This window comes from Rhinolophus sinicus, chromosome 15, assembly GCF_057876585.1.
Source record: "Rhinolophus sinicus isolate RSI-liver-muscle chromosome 15, RSI-T2T, whole genome shotgun sequence".
In the NCBI taxonomy this organism is placed as follows: Eukaryota; Metazoa; Chordata; class Mammalia; order Chiroptera; family Rhinolophidae; genus Rhinolophus; species Rhinolophus sinicus.
Genome location: NC_142515.1, coordinates 90350213 through 90372083, shown reverse-complemented (window position 1 = coordinate 90372083; position 21871 = coordinate 90350213). Strand labels below are relative to the sequence as shown.

Here is a 21871-nt window from a genome sequence, read left to right as displayed (position 1 = left end):
AGGGGTTGGGGCCCCATCTCCTGATGCAAGCCTGACCAGAAGCAGCCTTGATAGAGGGAACAAAACAGAGAAGCGTGTGATGAATGGGGCAAAATGAAGCAAAAACTCCAAGGGAGAGGGAGCTGGCGGGGGGAGGCCTGATGTTGTGGGGGCGAGGGCGGTGAGGGAGCTTTCATGGGAGCTGGTCTACACATGCCCTCATTCCTAGAATGGGGCCTTAGAGTGAGCAGCACGTTCACTTGGGTCCCCAGGCTGAATTGGTGATATTGTCTCAGATCCATGATTCCTGCTTTACACCCCAGCCTCCTCCCTGGCCCGGTGTCCCCACCACTCCTGCTTTCCGCCACGCTGCTCCTATTTCTGTCTCCTGAGCACATCACATTAATTCCAGCATCAGCCTCCAGGCCTTTGCTCCAGCTGAATGAATCTCCGGCCCTCCAGTCTTTTCTTTCCCAGCCTGTCATGTCCTTCCTTCCAGACCTGCTTTCTCTGAGGGGCCTTCCCTGACTTGCCACCCCTTCCTCAAGCTCCTAAAACTTCTGATCTCTGGCCTGCTCACCCTGTCCTGTGCATATGATGCCCATAGCCCTGCCCAACCCTCCTTTCCCAGCTGGCCTCCCCTACACCCAAATTGCTTCGTGTTGCCCACCTCCGTCAACATGGACCCTTGCATGGCTCCATGCTGTTCCCCTGACATGCTCTTCCTCCCTAACCCCACAAGTCGTCCTGTTCTTATCTGCCCTTTGAAGCCCACTCAGACCTTATGGCCCTGAGGAAGTCCTCTGTAATCACTCCCCCTGCCCTCTTGGAGACGAGTGCTCATCAAGACCACGCCATCTCTGTTATTGTGTGGACTTTTGGTTTTGCCTTGAGCACATCATATTTTCTCCCCCACTGCGTGGTGACTTCATGAAGAGCAGACTGGCATCTTATCCACTTTTGTATCCCAGCCGGGAACAAACGGTAGTTTAGCCCAAGTGAAATATTGTCGTTCACGAGTGGCTCGATGGTGAAGGCCCACTTATTCTCTGACGTCTGAGCTCAAGCGTCACCTCCTCCATGAAGCTCCCCCCACTTCCCCAGGGTGGGACGAGGAGCGCTTTGTAATCATTAACATGCCCCCTCCAATAGTCATCATGCAGTGCCCAGAACGGGGCCTGAAACCTAGGGGGCCTCAGCAAATGTTTGCTGGTAAAAGAACAAATGCATGGAGTGACTATAAGCTCCTCCAGGGTGGGGATGTCCTTGCTTTCATTTTGTGCCCTCTGTCTCCTTGGTGCCCATCACAGAGACTTGAAAAATGCCAGGGTCTCTATGACACACGTTTGGCAAATGGCTGCTGCAATTGTATGCGTTCTAAGACACCTTGGGGCCAGAGGGGAAGAGGTGAGGAGAAGTCCAAGTTCTGGGGCATTTCTGGCCAAGCACACACGTGCTCCTGAGACGGGGGCATTGGTGTGAACGGGGCTTCTTTCAGAGCCTGTCCTACCCCTCTGAGGATCACTAGACATCTGCCGGCATTCCCTCCCTCTGCCTAGGGCTCCTGGCCTGTCCTTCACCCTCTCTGGCCTGGCCCCTAGGCGAAGGCTGGGCTATGCTTTGGTCTGCTCACAGCTCCCAGCCTTCCATTACCCACCAGTGTGCCCACTGCCTCCTCAGGCAAGATCAGGGTGGGGCCACCCTTCTAACTGGCCTGGAGCAGAGATGTGCCAGACTCCGTGCTGGGCATCGGGTGGAGAGATGAAGCAGCCTAGGCCAGCCCCCTCCAAGCACGTGCACTGCTTGGTTGGTGCCCTGGTCTTACTCTTCAGCCTCCGCATCTTTCATGCCTGCCTCTGAGGGCCTCATGCATTGCCTCCATGTCCCCAGGTACAGGTGTCCTTCCCTTTCCCCTCCTCTGTACCACGTCATCATCCCTCAGACCTTTCAAGTGGCTCTTCTCACTCACCTGCCTCCCAGCCCCTCTCCGCCTTGTAGCCCCTCCGTGTCCTGGTCCCCTTGCCCCCACTACTGCGTCCATATGCATTGGCCCCGCTGCAGCCATATTCTAGCTGTGACTCTTTGTGGCTGCAGTGTAGTTAGGCCCTTGTTTCACACAGCCCTAGCCTACCGTGTTTCCCCAAAAAGAAGACGGGGTCTTATATTACTTTTTGCTCCAAAAGATGCATTAGGGCTTATGTTTAGGGGATGTCATCCTGAAAAATCATGCTAGGGCTTATTTTCCAGTTAGGTCTTATTTTCGGGGAAACACGGTAGGGGTTGAGTTGCGGAGTTGCTGGCACTGCCTCACATTGGAGGGGGATGAGGAGATGAACACTCAGGCCCTTGCCTCTTATCTCCTGCCCGGCATCACAGACTGGGCTGTCCAATAGCTGGGGCAGGAACAGAAGCCTGGGCAAGAGGATGATGCTCACTGACCAGGAAATCCTAGGGGCCAGAGCTGGAGTTGCTGAGTGAAAGGTCCTGAACCAAGGCAGAATGAGGTAGCTTTCTCTACCAGGTGGTTAGAGTGCCCCTCGAAGAGATTGTGGTGGAGAGGAAAAGGCACTGGGGAGGCAAGGACTGAGAAGAGGAATTAGGTCAGGGCTGTGGGTGGGTGGGCGATAGCGGAAGGGGGCATCTGCTGCAGAGCTTCCTCCTGGCTCAAAAAGCATCTCCACACTTCCCTTGCTCTCCCTTCCCCCCAGGTCTTGGGAAAATTCGCCCCGGTATTCCCCCTCCCCCGTGCCCCCGCCCCAGGCGTTGCCACAAGGGTGGGGGGTGGGGTGGGGGGAGGCCGGCCTCAGCTGTCTGAAGGATGGAGGGGCTGGGGAAGTAGGGCTAGGTGCCCAGACGGCCGCGTGTGTGGGAGGGGATGTCCTCAGATGCCCTCCACCCGGCAGTCCCCGCTCTGACGTGGGTGCCCCCCCTCTCCCCGCCCGGATTAGTGGCAGCTTGGCCTGACTCTCCGGGGCTCCTTCCCCCGCCCCCGCCTGCTGCCCTCCCCTGGGCAGGGGGCTGCTCCACCCGAGGGGCACTGTGCTTGCCCAGGTAAGGGGCTCTGGGGACAGCATGAGGGCAGCTGGCTCGTGAGTGCTGCTGTGCTTGTCAGCATGAATGTATGTCTCAGTGTGTGATGTGTGTGAGCTTGTGTCAGTGTGCAAGGGGTCGGTGTGGGGTCGGGTGGACCCACGCGTGTCTGCGGGTACTGGTCCGCTTGCCTTTGTCCATGAATCCAGCGTTGTGTCCACGCAGTGTGTGGCTTCCCTTCTGTGTTTGTGTCTTTTTGTGTGTCTCCTCAGCTCTGCTCTGTCCTCAGGCACAGAGGAGCCAGCTCTCAGGGCTCTGTGGGCCTGTGGCATGGGCTGTGGAGAAGGATGGGGAGCTGGGTGAGGTCTGAAAGGGGCGCCTTCCCCCACCCCCACCCCCACGACCCCCTGGGCATTTCAGGAGCCTGTCCTGAGAGACCTGGTCTAGTCCAGAGACTGTGACCTGACAAAGCAGACATGGCAGCGGGAGTGGGGTGGAGGGAGGTGTCTGTCCTACTCCCCTGGGACAGTCCCCATCCTCTTTAGGGATGACGATGACAGGCCCTCAGGGCCCCGACAGCCCAGGCTCCTACTCTGCCCTGCCCTGCCTCTTCTAGGCCCTAAGCCACAGGAATCTCTGCCCGCCCCCCCCCCAGACTCTCCCACAAGCTTTGGCTGCTAGAAGACACAGATGGGGGACCACAGGCACACCCTAGCCCCCTTCTGCTCCCTGGAACCAGCCTGGGAGCAGGAGCCTGGGGCTTGGGGGATTAGGGTCTTGGGATGGCAATCTGTGGTAGACCCTTTACAATCATTGCCCCTGGCACACTCAGGTCCAGCCACCCCTCAGGGGAGCTGGGGGAGGAAGGGAGTGTTAATAACTCAGTCAAGTAAACAACCCCTACCAGCTTGCCCAGCCACAGAACCGGCCTCTGGGGGGAGGCAAAGGGGCAGAAGGAATCCATGCCAACCTGACCCAAGTCCTGCCGGGTGCCAGCCCTTTCAGGTCCCCTCTCCTCCCCACTCCTCGACTTCTCCTCAGATGGTGAAAGGACCCTTGCTTCCCTTCCAGTCTCCTGGAAAGAAGACTCCCTCCTGGCCCTTCATGGCTCTCTTCTCCAGGGATGGTGGTGTGACCTGGGATTACATGGGGTATCTGAGAACTCATCCCTTCGATGGGATGGGGTGGGTGGGGTGCTGCTGCCTCTGTCCCAGGCTGGGGGAAGGCAGGCCAAGGATGGCTTCCACAGGGAGTCAGGGGAGTCTAGGGGTGGGAGGTGGGTGCCTGAGGGGAAGGGAAGCGCCCGTTGGGCGTGTGGGTTTCTGTGTGTGTCTGAATCTGTCTGTGTGTGTTTGAATCTGTCTGTTTGCGTCTGTGCTCTGGAACCACCCCCGCAGAGGAGCCGGGATGCTTCCTCGGGTGGAGGGTGCCCTGCTTTCCCATTTCCTCTCCTCCTCTCTGCTCCCTCCCAGGAGCCACTCCCATGGGCTCCTCTCCAGTGCTGGGCCTGGAAGCACTAGGAACAGGAAGGGGGCAGACCCCCAGAACAGAAGGCTGGAGCAGGTGGTGGAACTCACCCCGTCCCACCTTCTCTCCAGGCACTTAGTGAAACTGAGGCTCTTAGGGCAGGAACAGACTAGAGCTTAGGCCCTCCCAGAACTGCTAACGCAGGTCACTGTGCCCTTGGGCCCTGGGAAGGGTCTTGGGAAGGGTCTTGGGTCAGAAGGTGAAGAGCAGCTTGGCCAGGTGAGAAGGCAGGGCAGACTTGGCCAATGGGTGTGCCCATGTGCCAGAGCTGGAGAGGACCAGGAGCGAGTGGTCCAGCAGGCACAGGGCCGGCTGGCGTGGGTCAGAGCGCCCATCACTGACCCGTGAGAACCCGACTGCCCCTGCCAGCTCTGGCACTGCCCCCTCCCAGCCGCCTGCCCTAGCACCCCAGGGGGCACCCCGCCCCACGGTGGCCCGGTCCGGCCCCTCCCGCCCTTTGCTCCAGTTCCCGAGCTTGGCACCTATAGTGGGGGTGCTGCCCGCCTGCCAGGCTCCGGGGCCGGGCCCACGGGAGGGTGGGGCGGCTGGGAAGCTGGCACGCTGCCCCCGGGGAGCCTCTCTCGGCAGGCGCCCGGGTGCCGCGGGGGGGAGGGGGGAACAAAGGCCTCATTCTCCCCGTGCGCAGCCGGTGGCATCGCCGGGGCGTTGGCGGAAGCCCCCGGGGCCTGGGAGGGGGCAGGCTCAGGCGGGGCCGCCGAATCACGGGCTCCTGTTTCCCGCAGGGTGCTGGAGGAGGAAACCGGCGGAGCAGCTTCCCCACTCTCAGTTGCGCGTCTGGAGATGGCGATCAGAGGTCCTGCTGCGCTCTCCGCCGCGCTCTCCCTCCATTAGCCGCGCTGCGCCGCTTTGCGCCCTTGCTGGTGCCTCTCTCCTGGGTCCCGGGATCGGCCCCCTTTCAGGCAGGACCCCTCCCCGGCCCCTTGGCCTTTCCCCCCACTCGGCCATCTCCGACCCGGGGCGCGTGTTCCCCCCGGCCCGGCTCCCTCTCTCCCTCCGGGGGCACAGCTCCCTAGCCCCGGCCCGGCCCTCCCCGCGGCGCAGCACGGAGTATCCGCGTCCCATGGCGCAACCCACGGCCTCGGCCCAGAAGCTGGTGCGGCCGATCCGCGCCGTGTGCCGCATACTGCAGATCCCGGAGTCCGACCCCTCCAACCTGCGGCCCTAGAGCACCCCCGCTGCCCCGGGGGAGAGAGAGCGCCAGCGCGCTGAGCACAGAGCGCGGAGGTACGAGGCCTCGCCCGCCGGCCGGGAGGCCCCGGAGCCAGCCCATGGGGAGCGGGCGCCCGGTGCCGGCCCCGACGACAGCCGCCGCCAGCGCCGAGTCCGGCCCGTGAAGCCCAGGTAAGCACGGAGACGCGGCGCCAGGGGCGCGCCTTCCGGGTCACTCGGAGCTGAGTCCGAGCCGCAACAGAGAGTGAGCTCTCGGTGCGCCTCTGGGCCGGGTCACACATCCAAAAGTTAGGGTACCCGACGGGTCCGGAGCGGTGGCCCCAGAAAACCCGAGCGCCTTTTGTCCGGGCTCCCTCACCTCCCTCCTGGGGCTTCACCCAAAGGCCCAGGGGGCCACGCGGTGAGAGCGCCGCGGCTCTAGTGCCATCTGTCATCCTGGTCCTTTGTATGCACGTTCAATTTTCCCTCCTTTGCCTCTCTCTGGGGCGCAGCCCGGTTTCCCCGCCTCCTTTCCTCCCCCCCGCCAGGCTGCAGTTACAGCGGCCGCCGGTGGCCCTGGCAGTGCTGGCTGGACAGGGGTAGCTTGACCCACCCCAACTGAGGCCTCTTAATTGCCCTCTCCTGTGCTGGCTCACTTCTTCCCTTGGGGAGGTGGTGGAGATCCAGCCCCCAGCAGTCGATCCGGCACTCTGCTGCAGCAGCCAAGAAACTGTAGAGCGCTGGGAAGAGGCAGAGATGGGGCTGCCCAGGAGTGGGGAGCGGTACCAGCCGGCGGCCCCGCCTGTTGGCTCTTTCCAGTGACTCCAGCCTGCCCTGTCTGCATTTCTTACCCCTACAAACCTGGGCGGGGCTGAGGGGTTGAGGTGGGCAAGCAGCAACCCCAGGGCCACAGACTGCAATGTGGGAAGAGGCTTCTGCAACGGCTGCCTTCCAAGCTGTTTTGCACAACGGCCCAGAGGAATGACATGACCTGCCCAAAGTGACACAGACAGTGACTGAGTCAGGGTCAGGATCTAGCCTTCTTGTCCCCAGTGCAGTGCCTTTCACCGAGCTCATCTTTTGGGTTCTTGCCTCCTGTCCTTCCCGGTGGCTCGTAACCAGGTTCCAGGCTCAGGGAGGCATATCATCCTCGACAAAGCAATCTTGCTAAGGGGCTCTGGCCCAGCAGGGCTATCAAATCTCTGTCATTTGGGGGAAGGAGTGACCTTCTACACTGCAGCATCCCACTCAGGCAGGTTCTCAAGCCACATGTGGGCAGGCAGTGTGGAGCCCAGCTGTGGCTTGGCACTTGTCTTACTGGTTTGAACTGCCTTGGTGCTGTCAGGGCGGTGCCCACTCTGTACCAGGTGGTAGGGTACTTGGGACAGACCTAAGAAGCTCATGCTTTGGTGGTTATGCTCCAGGGACCCCTTCTGGGAGAGCCCCATGAGGGCAGGAGAGTGATGGAGAGTACGCCCAGCTTCCTGAAGGACACCCCAGCCTGGGAGAAGACATCCCCTGAGAACAGCATTGTGGGACGACGGGAGCCGGATGCCCTGCCACGAGATGGCTTGCGCCATGGGGCACTGTACCTGGGAGAGCCTGCTCCCTTCTGGAGGGGTGTCCTGAGCACCCCAGACTCCTGGCTACCCCCTGGCTTCCCCCACGGACCCAAGGACATGCTCCCACTGGTGGAGGGTGAAGGCCCCCGGAATGGGGAGAGGAAGGCCGGCTGGCTGGGCAGCAAGGAGGGCCTGCGCTGGAAGGAGGCAATGTTCACTCATCCACTGGCATTCTGTGGGTCAGCATGCCCACCTCACCATGGTCCCCTGATTCCTGGGCATAGTGGTGGCCATCCAAAAAGTGACCCTGTGGCCTTCCGGCCCTTGCACTGCCCCTTTCTTCTGGAGACCAAGATCCTGGAGCGAGCTCCCTTCTGGGTGCCCACCTGCTTGCCACCCTACCTAGTGTCCAGTCTGCCTCCAGAGCGCCCATGTGACTGGCCCCTGGCCCCGCACCCCTGGGTGTACTCAGGAGGCCAGCCCAAAGTGCCCTCTGCTTTCAGCTTAGGCAGCAAGGTGAGTGCTGGAGCAGAGAGGATACCTGGGGTTTGGGCCACGCGAGCTTGCTCAGTGTTCTTTCAGCGGCCTGACAGGACCACACCACACTGCCCTTCCATTCTGATGAAAAAATAAGGTAGTACCCAGGTAGAAGAGCCTGTCAGCTCAGACAAAGTCAACACCAAGCAATTCCTCTTCTGAGCACCTCCCTCTCACTAGACCTCCCCTGCTTTTGGGCCATTTCAGGGACTGACTCACCCGTTGTCCACTCAGAAAAAAGCCCTGGGAACTGGGACCTCAGAACATCTGGTCTTGTCCCGGGAAGGAGGGAGAGGGGCAGACAAGGCCCTCTATCTGGGAGAGGGATATATAGGCAGCCCCAGGGCCTGTGTCCAGGGCACATCCCTCCCACGCGACCCCCATGACGAGGTATGAGATCTAAACTATTTTAAAACCTGTATCGTACAGGGCTTCAAATAATCTGAATAGATCCCGGAGGCCCTTTGGCTGTGTCAGATATTACCCCTTTAATTGCTGGATTATGGGAAGGTCTGAGAAATCCTGCGGGGATGACCTCAGGGGGGTCAGGGCAGTGGGGGTGGCACTTAGAAACAGTGCCTATTAATCAGTATGTGAGTTCTTTGGTATTTTCACAACTCATAAGGCCCCACAGGCACACACCTGCTGGTTGTCAGTTTGTTCACTTTTTTTAAGCACTGGGAACCAACGTCAGCACTAGCTTAATCCTTTCTCCTCTCTTTAGGGTTTTTACCATAAGGATCCGAGCATTCTCAGGCTGGCAAAGGAGCCACTGGCAACTGTGGAACCTGGGCTGTTGGGCTTAGCCCCTGGTGGGCCTCTCCAGAGAAGTGGGGAGGCGGAATTCCCTTCACTACACCAGAGGGATGGAGAGACAGGCCTCAACAGGCATGAGAATCTTTGCCCACTTCTCCTGGGGCATCCAGACACTGTTCCCCGGACCCCCTGGCCTGCTTGTCCCCCAGGCCTGGTTCATACTCTTGGCAACGTCTGGACTGTACCAGGGGGTGGGAGCCTTGGGTACCAGCTGGGGCCATCAGCCACATCAAGGTGCCCCTCTCCTGGGCCTCCTACCACCCAGGCGGGCTGTTACTCATCTCACCCACCCAATGGAGATGGAGGCCTTGGCCCTTGTGGGAAGTGTCAGCAGGGCCTGGAAACGGGCACCAAGGGGCTCAGTGAATCCAGCGAGGATGGAAACAAGGCCCCTGGTCCCAGGGCCTGCCCACCCAGCCATCACACCAAGCTGAAGAAGACATGGCTCACGCGACACTCGGAGCAGTTTGGGTGCCCAGGCAGCTGCCCTGGGGACGAGGAGAACCCAGCTGCTCCGCTTCGGGCCCTCAAGAGGACAGGCAGCCCTGAGGTCCAGGGAGTGGCGGGAAGCCCAGCTGCCAAGCGCCCCCCTGATGCTTTCCCAGGCAGTGCGGGGCAGGGGGCCAGAGATTGGCAAGAGGTCCTGGACTCATCGCTGGGGAACAAAGCAGAGGCAGAACAGCGTGATAACCACAGAGGTAAGGAGGCAGGGGGGGCCTTACTTGGGAGGGGACAGCCAGGACTAGGGCTTTGCAAGGAGATGGGGTCAGCAGGTCCTTTATGAGTGGACTGTACCCAGCATCCATTGGGAGTTCCTCACTATCTGCAGGCCAGAGCCTTCCAGCAAATGGCTTCTATTTCTGTCTGCCTCCTCCCAAGCCATGGTGTGTTGGTGGCAGTGTAATGACATGGTTCAAAGCCTGCACTCTGGAGTCAGAGTGCCTGGGTCCTGACTTTGCTGACTGGTACCTGTATGACCTTGGGCTAGTTGCTTCACCTCTCTGCGCCTCCGTTTCTTCATCTATAAAATGGGGATAAAGACGGCACCTACCTCATAAAGACTACTGCAAAGATTAAATGATATAATTCACAGAGAAGGCTTTGAAGAAATCCTGGCACTTAGTACTTAATAAATGTTCACCTTTATGATTATCTGTGTTACAAATCCCTATCGGGGGAAATGCCTCTCCTGAAGGACCCCTTGTCCTACTTCAGGAACAAACAACTACTCTCCCAGCCAGCTGGATCATGGAAACTCAGTTTGGACTCTGCCAGTGTTAGGGCTTTGGGCACAGCCTGGACCCCTCTGTCACGTTGTGCCCTTCACGAAAGGTTCTGGCACTGCCAGCCGTGGCCTCAGTTCTTGGGGATCACCTCAGTTTCTTGGCCTCTGGGACGACTGGGCCTGGATCCGGACTCTCCTGATGGCCTTGCCTACGCACCCTGCACCTGGTGTGGGTCTGTCCACACTCTCCCAGGCCTGTGCCTGGGCTGGGAAGCTGCTGGCCCCTCTGCCTTCTTGGGTTACTGCACCTGTGGCCTGTGTTGAAACTCTCCGGCCTTCTCACCTTCCGGCGCCCTCCGTCCATGCTGGGATTGTCTCCTCACACTGTCACGCAGCCAGTGGCATCACTAAGCCCACAGGGGAGCTATCCAAAGTCTACACTGGCTGGATCCTGCACTTGGATCAGGACCATCACCCCAGCTGCCCTGGCCTTGGGCTTAGTGCACTGGACCACTCCTCTCGGCCTGTCAGTCATGTTGGGACATTGTCAAGCTCCCCGTGCAGCCTTTTCTGTGAAGCTTCTAGCTGTCTGGTCCACTGTCACTGGTTCCGAGTCAGGCCTTATGGACCTGGGCCTAGGGACTGGGCTGGTTCTGCGTGTGGATGGCTGGGTGCTAAGGCAGGGCCTGGGATTCACGTAAGCCCAGAAGGCCCAGACTCCTGACCAGCTGCATTGTCTCTTCAGGACCCCGAGATGGCAGGACCAGCCTTCAGGACACAGAGCATCAGGAGGCACGTTGCTCAGCTCCCCCGGCGGGCATTGCTCAGTGCCAAAGCTGTGCCCAGGCGGCAGGAGAGGTGGGAGGGCTGGCCTGCCACTCCCAGCAAATGCCGAGGTGAGCCCTTATTCCTGGATGCCCTCATGTCCTCCCACTGGGGCTCCCTTCTCACCTTCCTCTGCCCTGACTCCAGATTGTCTCTGGGAGGTGAGCAGCAGCAGGAGGAAGACTCCGCAGCCCATTCCGAGGAGGGAGGAGGGTCTGGCCTGAAGACTGGTCTCAGCGTGGGCCTCGCCAAGCACCTGCTGAGTGGTTTGGGGGACCGACTGTGCCGCCTGCTACGCAGGGAGCGGGAGGCCCTGGCCTGGGCACAGCGGGAAGGTGAGCAGGACCCATGGGGCATCAGGATCCCAGGAGGGCCTGGTCCTTTTACAAAGAGCATGGGGCCTGCCAGCGTGTGGGCCCCTCCCTCCCACCTGCACTGCCTGTCCTGCTGCTAGCTCAGAACTGCTGTCCTGCTTTGCCCTTATTCCCAGCTAAGACTCTTAGTCACCATGTTTTCTGAAGTTTCCGGCCTGGGCGGGGGATGTTGGGAAGATGTAAAACCTGGTCCAGCCCAACTGTCTGGGAGCTTCTGGGCTTGCTGGGGAAACAAGACTGAGTGCCAAGCATCCGTCAGGGAGCTTCCTGTGGGCTGGCACTTAAGGAAGGCTTCCTGGGTGGCGAGGCTCATGGGTCCTAGGAGGCTGGGAGGATTGGAGTTGATGTTTGAGACCGTGCAGTCCCTCTGACTCCAGGTTCTCCCCTTTCATGGCACCTCGAGAGCAGTGTGTTTGAAAACACACACCTGCAGTCCACCCCTCCTGGGTGGAGGCCCATTGGTGGCTCTCTCTTGTCCCAGAAAGTCCAGCCCCCATCCCCTTTCGTCAGCTCCTGCCACTCCCTGAGCCTGGATTCCCGGAACACTGCATCACCATCCATCCCTCGCATCCTTCCCAGCTCACTCGGGCTTGTCCACCCCCTCCAGCCTTGGCACTTTCTGTTGCTCCCGTCTGAAATGCCTTCTCCTCCCTTTCTACCTTGTGAACGAAAACTTACTCATCCCTGGGGCCCAGTTATGATCCTACCACCACCATCTCTGCCCTCAGCCTTCTGTCCCAGTCTCACACTCCAACACCCACCCTGTGGTGCCTTCATCATTGCCATGTTTATGGGTCCATCTCCCCTTGGAATATGAGCACTGGAAGGGCAAGTGCCAAGTCCTGACCAGCTCTGAACCCCCGCCCCTAGCCCAGGACAGGACAGGACAAGATGTTTGTTGAATGAGTAAATGAACATTTGCTCACTGGCATCTTTGCACCTACCAATGAGAGCGTAGTCTGAAACTCTGGGTGAGGGAAAGGAGGGCCTCCTAAGTTTCCTCTTCTGATCTTCAGTGCCCTGAAGAAAGCCACCTCTGGAGGGAGTGGGGAGGGTGAAGGAATGTGCTGGAAGTGGTGTGGGTTGGTAATTCAGGACCGATGGGGAAATCCCTGGGGCAGGAATTGGGAAGTTGGGTCTGCACTGTCTCCGGGAGAGTTTGCTGGAGACAGCGGTGTTGCAGAGAGGTTCTTTCCATGGGCTATTGAGTAAGAGGGGCTATCTGTGACGAGGCCTGTCTCCTTTCCCCGGCAGCCTGTCAGTGGAAACTGCTTCTGCTTCTCCCTAGCTCTGCCTGGAGGCCTCCCACATGAGGACCTCAAAAGGGGCCTGTGGCTTGAGCCCCCTTTGACCCTGTTCTCTCCTGTGGTCAGTAGGCCAAGGGCCAGCCAGGATAGAGGACAACCCAGCCATTCCAGGCTGCTGTAGCCGGTGCCACCATGGACTCTTCAACACCCACTGGAGATGCCCCTGCTGCAGCCACCGGCTGTGTGTGGCCTGTGGTCGCATGGCGGGTGCTGGGAGGGCCGGTGAGAAAGCAGGTAGGAAAGGAGCTGGGGACCAAGGGTGGGAGGGCAGGGACTGGGGCCTCAGAAGGCCTGCTCTGAGGTATGTGGCCATGTCTTGGCTGCCTCTCCCTAAGAAAGCCTCCGTCCTCATCCCTAGCCTCAGCCACCACTGCCCAACGCCCCATAGAATAGACCTTTCCCTCTCCCCAGATCAGAGGGATGGCCTGTGTATTTGCCCACCCTTAAAAGGAGTCGAGTGCCTACTCTGTGCCTCCCACTTTGCTCAGCTTGCACCTTTTAAAACCTTACAACACTGTGAGGTGGGTATTTTTGCCTCCATTTTCCAGATAAGAAAATCTCAGGGAGGTTAAGTGACTTGTCCAAGGTCACACAGCTAGGAAGTGTTGGGTCCAGGATTTAGACTCATGTCTTCTGATTCCAAGCCCTGTGTTTTTTTTTTTTCAGTTCTCAGCTTTCTCTCCCTTGGCTCAACTCAGCCACCTGAGGGCTTGAAATCTCCCAGTGTTCCAATAGACATGGCCAAAAAGAGTTCCAGGGTCAGAAACGTTTGGAACACTGTATCCTACATGATCATTTTTGAGCCCTGCAATGCATATCAGCATATTAAAGGCTCTGCCTTCTGCAAGCAAAGGATCCTATGTCACTGTTGAACTCCAGTGTCCCAGAAAGCCCAGGTTTTATGGATTGTCGAGCCTCTGATTTAGATATCATGCCCTCACTCTTCTTCCCTGACCTTAACGTGTGCTGACCTTGATTTCCTGACCTGCAGCTTCTCCCTTCCTACCCTACAGACTCTCCGGAGCAGACCCTACAGGAGTGTGCCCAAGAGGCTGGGCACAGTGCCTCTTCCCTGATGCTTACCCAGTTTGTCTCCAGCCAGGGTGAGCCATCTTGGAGAATGGGGGCATGCAGGGAGCGGGTCCTGGGGGAGACCAGCTTCCTGTATGGATGTCCCTCAGCCCCATGCCATGCCCTCCTGGTTGGTGAGGTCAAGCAGTACAGAGTGGCCTCCTGTCTGCACTCACCGCCAAACTCCATCTCCTCTCCTCTCTCCCAGCTTTGGCAGAATTGAGCACCGCAATGCACCAGGTCTGGGTCAAATTCGACATCCGGGGGCACTGCCCCTGTCAAGCTGATGCGCAGGTGTGGGCCCCTGGGGATGGGAGCCAGCAGGTAAGGAACACAGGACAGGTGACAGAGCATTAGCCAGTGGGCCCCAGGATTGGGCAGTGTGCCTGCAAACTACTGATCTTGGTAGGGTTTGGCCCCTTTCTTTTGATGGAGATGAAGAGGGACATAGAAGCTGAGTAAAAATCAGGCTACGTCCCACCCTCCGCTGGGGGTTAGGATCCATGGAGCCAGCACTAGCACCTGCCCCCGCAGCCCCGCCACCCGGCAGATGCCCTCACTCTGCTTGCCCAGAGCTCCTACCCACTTTGTGCATGTTCCAGCCTAGCGCTTGCCACATCATGCTATAGCTGCTTGCTGGCGTGTCCTGTCTCTCCATGCCTCAGGCACAGGCTCCTGCTGGCGGAGTGTTGGCCCACCTTCTTAAAATTTCTTGCACCTAACACATAGCCAGTGCTCCATATGCATTTTGCAAAGCTTTTATGAAGCTCATGTTTTTATTGTAGAAGTCATGTATTCAAGAAATCATTTATTGAATGCATTTTGCATGCCAGATAGCGTGCTACATACGCATGGTGGAAAATTGGGAAAATAGAGGGCAGGGGGGCTCAGGACGAATACAAGGAAGAAAACAACCATGGCGTGTAATGCTACCGTGATCATTTTGACAGCAGTCATCTGCCTCTATATTTATTCACGTCTATTCTAGAATACTTGATACCATTCTGCATGTAGAATTCCATGAGCAACTTTTTCCCACCTCATGTTATATATCATGTAATAGTTTGCTCCTTGTAAACACAATTTTAGGACTTATAAGTGTCCGTTGTTAATACGTGTAGGTTGAATTGGATGGAGTTGCATTTGCCATTTTTAAATCTCTGCTTGGATTGGGGGGGGGGTGGATGGGTTTAACAGAAGGAGCTGACAGAGAAAACCACCCCAAGTCCACAATCTTCCTGTGACGGGAACATCAACAGGACGAAGGACATCAAAGAGGGTGAGTGGCTCTCTGCCCCTCATTCAGACTGGGATGGGGGTTGGGGGAATGCTGGGCCAGGGTGGGAGACCTCAGGAGAGATGGGAATTGCCCTATTCACCAACCGCCATCACTCTTCTCAAGCCATTCCAGAGAAAATAACATCTACATAAAATCTAGGAAAATCCTCCTAACCCCCCGCCCCCAGCCACAGCCCTATTCTGAGCCCCTCCGTTGGAGAGGTTCTAGATCTGCCAGCAGGAAAGCTGGAGGTGGGACATGAGTCCATCCCAAAGCAGGGTTTTGATGGGCAATGCCTGTGAGGAGAGAGCAGGCTTGACCAGATGAGGGAAGAGCATGTGGGCAATAGAGTCTCAAGAGAAAGGTGAAGCCCTCACTATTTTTCTCCTGGGCAGAGACTCCGGACTCCACAGAGACCCCTGCAGAGGACCGTGCTGGCCGAGGGTCCCTGCCTTGTCCTTCTCTCTGTGAGCTGCTGGCCTCCACTGCTGTCAAACTCTGCTTGGGGCATGAGCGGATACATATGGCCTTTGCCCCTGTCACTCCGGCCCTGCCCAGTGTGAGCAAGGGTGTGGAGGGGAGCCTGGGGGCCTAGTGACAGTCTAGGCCGGCCCTCCCTGAGGGTCCGGCAGGTCCTGAGCCCCCCTGCCCTCCATCCCTCCCTCCCCGCAGGACGACCGCATCACCAACATCCTGGACAGCATCATTGCACAGGTTGTGGAGCGGAAGATCCAGGAGAAAGCCCTGGGGCCGGGGCTGCGGGCTGGACCGGGCCTGCGCAAGGGCCTGGGTCTGCCCCTCTCGCCTGTGCGGCCCCGGCTGCCTCCACCTGGGGCTTTGCTGTGGCTACAAGAGCCCAGGCCTTGGCGAGGCTTCCACCTCTTCCAGGAGCACTGGAGGCAGGGCCAGGTGAGGCTCCTCACATCCCTGCTTCCGGCTCTCATGGCCTCTCCTACCCTCAGGGCCCTGACCCTTAGGCTCAGTCTGACCCGGCCTGTCACTCAGAGGAGCAGCAAGGCTTAGTCCCCATGCCCTGCTGGTGCCCTCTACAACACACCCTGGCCTGGATATGTTGGGAAGCCTATCCATTCTCCCCATATCCCCCCCCCACTACAGCCTGTGTTGGTGTCAGGGATTCAGAGGACATTGCAAGGCAACCTGTGGGGGACGGAAGCTCTTGAAGTGCTCGGAGGCCAGGTGCAGGCACTGACCCCCCTCGGGCCTCCCCAGCCTACAAACCTGGGCAGTACAGCATTCTGGGAGGGATTCTCCCGGCCTGAGAGTAAGTATCTTTGATGTGGAATAGAGGGAGCTGGGAGCCAGAGACCCGGTGTCCCAGAGTGACCTTGGGGACAGATGGAAGCAGAGCCCAGGACAGAAATGGGACTCTTGCTGCCACGGGGCAGAGCCTCTGGGCCAAGGAAGTTCTTCCCAGGCAATAGCCTTTCTGTGTCCTCCCCTAGTTCGCCCAAAGTCAGCCGAGGGCTCAGTTCTCCTGCTGCACAGAGCTCTGGGGCACGAGGACGTAAGCAGGTGTGTGTGGTATCAGGGCTGGCACCCTCCCAGCTGACACCCAGCCCCTTGCCATCCTCCTCTCCTCCTTACCCACCCATGACCCTTGGCACTCCGTGTTTACCTCTGGGAGTTATCCCAGTAGTGGGGGACTTTGATGGGGTCTCTGGTGCCCTGGTTGAGCCTGCTGGGTATGACCCCTCCCCCACAGGGTGGAGAACCTGGCTGCCAGCCTGCCTCTCCCAGAGTACTGTGCCCAACACGGGAAACTCAACCTGGCTTCCTACCTCCCACCGGGCCCTGCCCTGCGTCCACTGGAGCCCCAGCTATGGGCAGCCTATGGTGAGTGCCCACTCCACTCCTGCCCAGTCCCTACCCCCATTCCTACCATCTCTGGGTACACGTACATCTGGGTCCCATTCTCAATTCCTGTCTCTTACCCAACTCCATGCAGGTGTAAGTCCACACCGTGGGCACCTGGGGACCAAGAACCTCTGTGTGGAGGTGACCGACCTGGTCAGTGTCCTGGTACGTGCTGAAGCCCCACTGCCTGCTTGGCACCGGGCACAGAAAGGTGGGTCCTCGGCCAGAAGCAGGGATGGGGACAAGCTGCAGATGTGAGGTGCTGTGTCTGCCTACCCTGGGCTCTCCTGAGCTGTCTTTCTCCCTCAGACTTCCTCTCAGGCCTGGACGGGGAGGGGCTCTGGTCTCCGGGCAGCCAGGTCAGCACTGTGTGGCACGTGTTCCGGGCACAGGACGCCCAGCGCATTCGCCGTTTTCTCCAGATGGTGAGGAGGGAGCTGGCAGCCCTCCCCTTCCCTTGTACAGCTCTCTGGCTCCCTGGCAGAGGGGGCTCCCAGCCGCAGAAGCTCTCCCTGTGTGTTTGTGTGTGTGTGTGCCCTGTGTGCTTCCCCCTCCCCCTCCGTTGAGCTGGATAGCCTCGGCGCACACAGGCAGGTGCAGAGAAGGCAGACTGGGACCTTCAGAGAGTCGTGTGGTGGGGTACACAGATAGAGCAGGGGGTTGAGGTGGGAGTGAATGATGAAATAAAAGCAGGAGCTAATGCAGGCTAGGTACTATGCTGAGGCCCTTCGGTATATTGTTTTGGTGAATCGTCACAACCACCCCATGAGGTAGGTACTGCTGCTTTCCCATTTTACAGATGACAAAACTGAGGCTGAATGGTGGAGTTGGGACCTGAGCTTATGGCTGTTCCCACCCCGGGTCACTACCCCGTGCTCTTCCTAGGGGTAGGCAGACTCCTTTTCATGGACCAAAGGAAGCCCTCTGAGATGCCCGTTTGCTGCTTCCCTTTTTGTAATCTACACCTCAAGCAGAGGTGCTCTCTGAGGTGCTAGCAAGTAAGGGCTGAGGGCGGTCTTGTGGTAGGTGGAGGAAGACTGGACCAGGCTGAGGGACAGGGAAGGAGAAGGTGAGCAGGAGCCAGGAAGCTCTAGGGGGAACTGGGGAGGTGGGAGGCCAGTGTTGAGGTTAGGGCAGGCCTAGTGGTTCCAAAGTCCAGCTGAGCCCTGGTGGTCCTAGGGAGAAAAAGATGGTCACAAAGTGTCATCCCTGCTAAAGCGCGCACACACACACACACACACACACACACACGCAGATATGTCACCATGGCTGTCTACCACTGCCCTCCTGTCCGCAGGCATGCACATCTGCAGACATGTCAACAGACATAGATCCGTAGATGCACACACAGATGCTGGAACACTCAGAGGGGAGCAGACAGAAGTATCCCTTCATACACACATGGCCTAGTCTAGCCTGGGTGTGGCCCGATGTGGGCAGTCCCATATGGCCAGACCTGATGACTCATGGGGAAGGTCTGAGGGGTGTCCTCTCGCTGGGTGGCCTGGGAAACACTGCTCTAGCTCCAGGATGGACTTGAACTTCCAGGGCAGAAGAATCTTGGCACCCACCTGAGGTTACCCGTGTCCAACCTGACTCACCAGCCTCCCCTCTCCCCATCGCGCAGTCTTAGAGCCCTGAGCCCTAAGCCCAGGGACAATTGTTGAGGTCCTAGCTGAAGGAGTGGATTTCACTGGTGGCCAGCTGGGACACAAAGCTGTCATTCACCTCCGCAGGTGTTTCCTAGGCATCTCCTTCTACGCCTCTGCCAGTCCCTGTCTGCCCAAGGAGCTCCCCACTCTGGTTGGGCTGGTGAAGGCCCCCCCATAGCTGGGCCTGCTTCAGAGGCCTCGGCCTGGACAGGCAAGCCTGCCCATCCACTGGGAATCAGAACTTCTGTGTGGCCTCGCTTCTTTTGGATCTGGGATCTTAGAAGAATTGGATTTGTCTCCCCAGGAACATACAGCTACCTACTCACCTACAATTTAGCACACTATTTGGGACATTCAGAGGACTCCAGGTTAAGACCTCCTGGTATAGAAAGTCCATGAGTTGGTACTATGCAGGTTGTCTTCTGGGGTTTGGGAGAAAGGGGTACGTTTGAGCAAGGGAACAGAGGACCCAGGGCCAGAGACACAGAGGCTATTCAAGGCATCTGGCCCCAGGAAAAGTGCAGATTTAGACCCCCCAGCCTGAGAGCCCCTAATCCTTTCCTCTAAGCTCCTTCCAGCCAAATCTCCATCTGCCAACCTGAGTGGACCCAGCCCCTCATTATCCAGTCCCTTTTTCGCGCTCCTATGTCCTCCCCCAATTGCCCTTCAAGACTTGACCACTTCAGTTCTTTCCTGTGCCCCTGGCCTTTGGGAAGTCCACGCCCCATCCTCCTACAGCCTTGCCCTTGCCTCCCTCCCTGGCTCATTCCCCCTTCTCTTCTTTGAGGTGTGTCCGGCCGGGGCAGGCAACCTGGAGCCTGGCACCCCGGGCAGCTGCTACCTGGACGCAGGGCTGCGGCGGCGCCTGCGGGAGGAGTGGGGTGTGAGCTGCTGGACCCTGCTGCAGGCCCCCGGAGAGGCTGTGTTGGTGCCTGCTGGGGCTCCCCACCAGGTGCTTCCCCAGCGGGCCAGGGGCTCTGCTGAGAGCTCAGAATGTCACAAGCAGCAAAACCAGCTCAGTGATAGAGCGTTCCCCTGCCAGTTATGTCTTTGTCCCTCTCAAGACCTGGAGAGCTGGGCAGGGCAGGAAGCCATGTCCCCATTGTAGGGAAGAGGAGAAGCTGAGGAGTGTTGAACTGGACTTGGGTCCTCAGATGCCGACTCTGCCTGTGCCATCTCCGGCATCCCCTTGGCCTGGTTTTGACTCTACCCTTTGGGGTGCTGGTGCTGGATCCAGGGCCTGTGCTCTCTGAGACCTGGGTGGGGTCATTATGGGAAGTAGAGCTCAGGGCTGAGCCGGGCAGGAGGGGTGCGTGATCCTGAGTGTCCACTGACTCTCCTGCCCACCTCCTCCCTGGCACAGGTGCAGGGCCTGGTAAGCACAGTGAGCGTCACTCAGCACTTCCTGTCCCCTGAGACCTCTGCCCTCTCCGCTCAGCTCTGCCACCAGGGACCCAGACTGCCCCCCGACCACCGCCTGCTTTATGCCCTGGTGAGTATGACACTAGCCTGGAGGCTGCGTGTGCTGCCCAAGTCCCCCTGTGGCACAGTTGGGGTGGCATAGGAGGTCCAGTTCTGTGCCAAGCAAGCAGCAAGTCTGGGCCCAGGAAGGGCATTCCTCTTGGGGAGAAGAGTCCAGGAATGTGACTGTAAACTTGTCCTTTCTCTTTCTCCTAGATGGACTGGGCTGTGTTCCAAGCAGTGAAGGTGGCTGTGGGAACATTACAGGAGGCTAAATAGGGGGTTCCCAGATCTGGGGTAAGGGTTGGGGGGCAGGTAGACTAGGTGCTCAGCTCAGGCACAGCTTCAGGAGAGAACGACGCTGAGGACTTGGGGACTTTTGGTCAATCTCACGAGCACTACTCTGAGCACCAGCGGGGCGGCACCCCATTCTCCGCCCCTGACCTGGGCCCTAAAGCCAACAACCACAGTGCCACAGAAGTTCACACCGGCCCTTCGCAGGCTGGCACCTGCTCCACCCCTGAGACCCTCTCCACAGTACCAGGCCCACACTGAGGGTGACTGACTCCCTCCAACACCTGCCCCCCCTCCTCGCCCCAACCCAGGAGACAAACAGCTCTTCCTTGGGGGACTCCGGGAATCATTCTGGCTTAAGCAACACCTTCTTCTGCTGCTTCATCCCCTGCTGTCCCTTCTGTGCCCAGCTCTGTTACACTATGCACCTCCTATGGGGCTCCTGGTGCCCATTGCACTGCAGGCGTGCTGGACAAGAGGCAACCGAAATCCTGTCCTCTTGCCGGAGACCTGTGAGGTGTGGGGAGAGGGTGGCCTCAGGACACTGCCCAGGCTTGGCTGGAGGGAATGATAGTGGTGAGGGCCTGTCCTGCTCCCTTCTCTCACCTCCCTCCTTCCTATGTTCCATTAAAGTCTGTTGTTTTGTGAAAGCTGCCAGTGTGGTTGGCCCTGCTCCTGCAGGCCACATGGTGGTGGTGGTGGTGGGGGGGAGACATGGAAATGCAACAGGGTGGGCAGGAGCTGAGGCCCTCGTGACAGGGGCCTCAAATACCCTTGCCTGCTCTTCCCTGGACCTGGCCACCCCACCCCCCACCCCACCCCACCCCACCCTGACTTTCCAAGGAGCAGATGGAACCTTCCAAAGGGCTGCCCCTGAGGATATTCCTGGCAGCGACAAGGCAGAGACTGAGGGTGCAGCAGCAATGTGGCTTGGAGCCTCAACCCTCTCCCCAAAACTCCAGGCTACCCCATCTCTCCTGTCTGACCTGACCTGGAGCTCCAGGAGTTTCCCAGGAGAGCCCTCACCCTGGGCTTGGCCTGCTGCCTGAGACAGTTGGCAGCCCCTCCCCATCCCCAGGGCCCTCTGGTGTGGCTCTGCCTGCTCCCCTGCCCTAGTACATCTCAGCCCCGACATGCTCCCGCTCGTCATACCTAATTGTTCTGTGGTGGTTCGGGAAATGGTGTTTTTTTATGAAATAAAATTTTTTATTATAAATTTAATATATTTTCAGAACATTCAGAAAATAAGAAAAAGTCACCTCTAAGCCCACCACCACTCACCCCCCAACCCAACCACGGGTAGTATTTTGGTGTATTTCCTTCTAGTGTTTTCTCCAAGGGTCTGTTTTACACATCGTTGAATTGGTGTGCTTTGTACTTGGGTTCTTTCTTTTAACACTAGTGTGATCATTTTCTATGTCGATACCTAACCTTCATTTTAAACAGCTGCTTACATTCCCCAAAGTGGCTGTGCCATGATTTACATAATCATCCCTCATTTAAAAAAAAAAAAGTTGTTTCTTCATTGTTTGCAAAGCTAGGTTATTTTCATTTTTTCATGGGATAGAAAAAAAAATTAAGGAACTCCCACACTTTACTGAGTCACAGTTTTCATTTAACTGATCTCATTTCATTACTTATCACAATTTTTATGTAGATATTATTTATTTCCATTATATAGAAGAGGAAACAGGCTAGGGATAAGGGAGTCACCCAAGGTCACACTGCAATTTAGTGGCAGAATTGGGATTTGAAGAAGTGTCCTGACTCCAGCTGCCTCATTTACATTATAGTCTTAGCACTTAATGGCCTTTGCAGATGGGCTTACTGTCTTCTCTGTCCTCCATCCAACATAAGCACTTTAGAGCTCATCATGTTCCAAGTAGC

The 21871-nt window shown here is 58.1% G+C and overlaps 2 protein-coding genes across 7 annotated transcripts; both read left to right on the top strand.

Annotated features, from left to right (window-relative positions):
* The first annotated feature begins 5031 nt into the window (after positions 1 to 5031).
* On the top strand, positions 5032 to 5722 carry HRURF (HR upstream open reading frame). Its single transcript, XM_074338258.2, has one exon. The coding sequence runs from the start codon at positions 5618 to 5620 to the stop codon at positions 5720 to 5722; it is 105 nt and encodes a 34-aa protein (XP_074194359.1). The 5' UTR covers positions 5032 to 5617.
* Positions 5723 to 5759: 37 nt separating this feature from the next.
* On the top strand, positions 5760 to 21205 carry HR (HR lysine demethylase and nuclear receptor corepressor). Of its 6 annotated transcripts, none has more exons than XR_012498120.2 (19): positions 5760 to 5898; positions 7131 to 7784; positions 8530 to 9319; positions 10592 to 10742; positions 10819 to 11006; positions 12422 to 12586; positions 13366 to 13455; positions 13632 to 13747; positions 14621 to 14702; positions 15098 to 15261; positions 15375 to 15611; positions 15819 to 15984; positions 16166 to 16235; positions 16426 to 16556; positions 16669 to 16788; positions 16887 to 17002; positions 18314 to 18597; positions 19017 to 19181; positions 19593 to 19721. XR_012498120.2 is itself a non-coding variant. In XM_019714282.3 (19 exons), exons 2-19 carry the CDS (start codon positions 7170 to 7172, stop codon positions 19967 to 19969), a joined length of 3558 nt encoding a protein of 1185 aa, XP_019569841.3. In that variant the 5' UTR covers positions 5760 to 5898; positions 7131 to 7169; the 3' UTR covers positions 19970 to 21205. The 6 variants fall into 6 exon arrangements, 4 of the variants coding, with proteins under 4 accessions (XP_019569841.3, XP_019569823.3, XP_074194358.2 ...); XR_012498119.2 differs by having other exon boundaries at positions 12419 to 12586; XM_019714282.3 differs by lacking the exon at positions 18314 to 18597 and adding an exon at positions 19907 to 21205.
* The last annotated feature ends 666 nt before the right edge of the window (positions 21206 to 21871 follow it).

What these genes read in the sequence shown, in the direction of transcription:
- HRURF (XM_074338258.2), top strand. Translation starts at nt 5,618, where the DNA reads ATGGCGCAACCCACGGCCTCGGCCCAGAAGCTGGTGCGGCCGATCCGC.
- HR (XM_019714264.3), top strand. Translation starts at nt 7,170, where the DNA reads ATGGAGAGTACGCCCAGCTTCCTGAAGGACACCCCAGCCTGGGAGAAG. An exon ending in CCAGTTTGTCTCCAGCCAGG is followed by an intron (nt 13,456 to 13,631) that starts GTGAGCCATCTT and finishes CCTCTCTCCCAG; the next exon opens with CTTTGGCAGAATTGAGCACC. An exon ending in TTGGCACCGGGCACAGAAAG is followed by an intron (nt 16,789 to 16,886) that starts GTGGGTCCTCGG and finishes TTTCTCCCTCAG; the next exon opens with ACTTCCTCTCAGGCCTGGAC.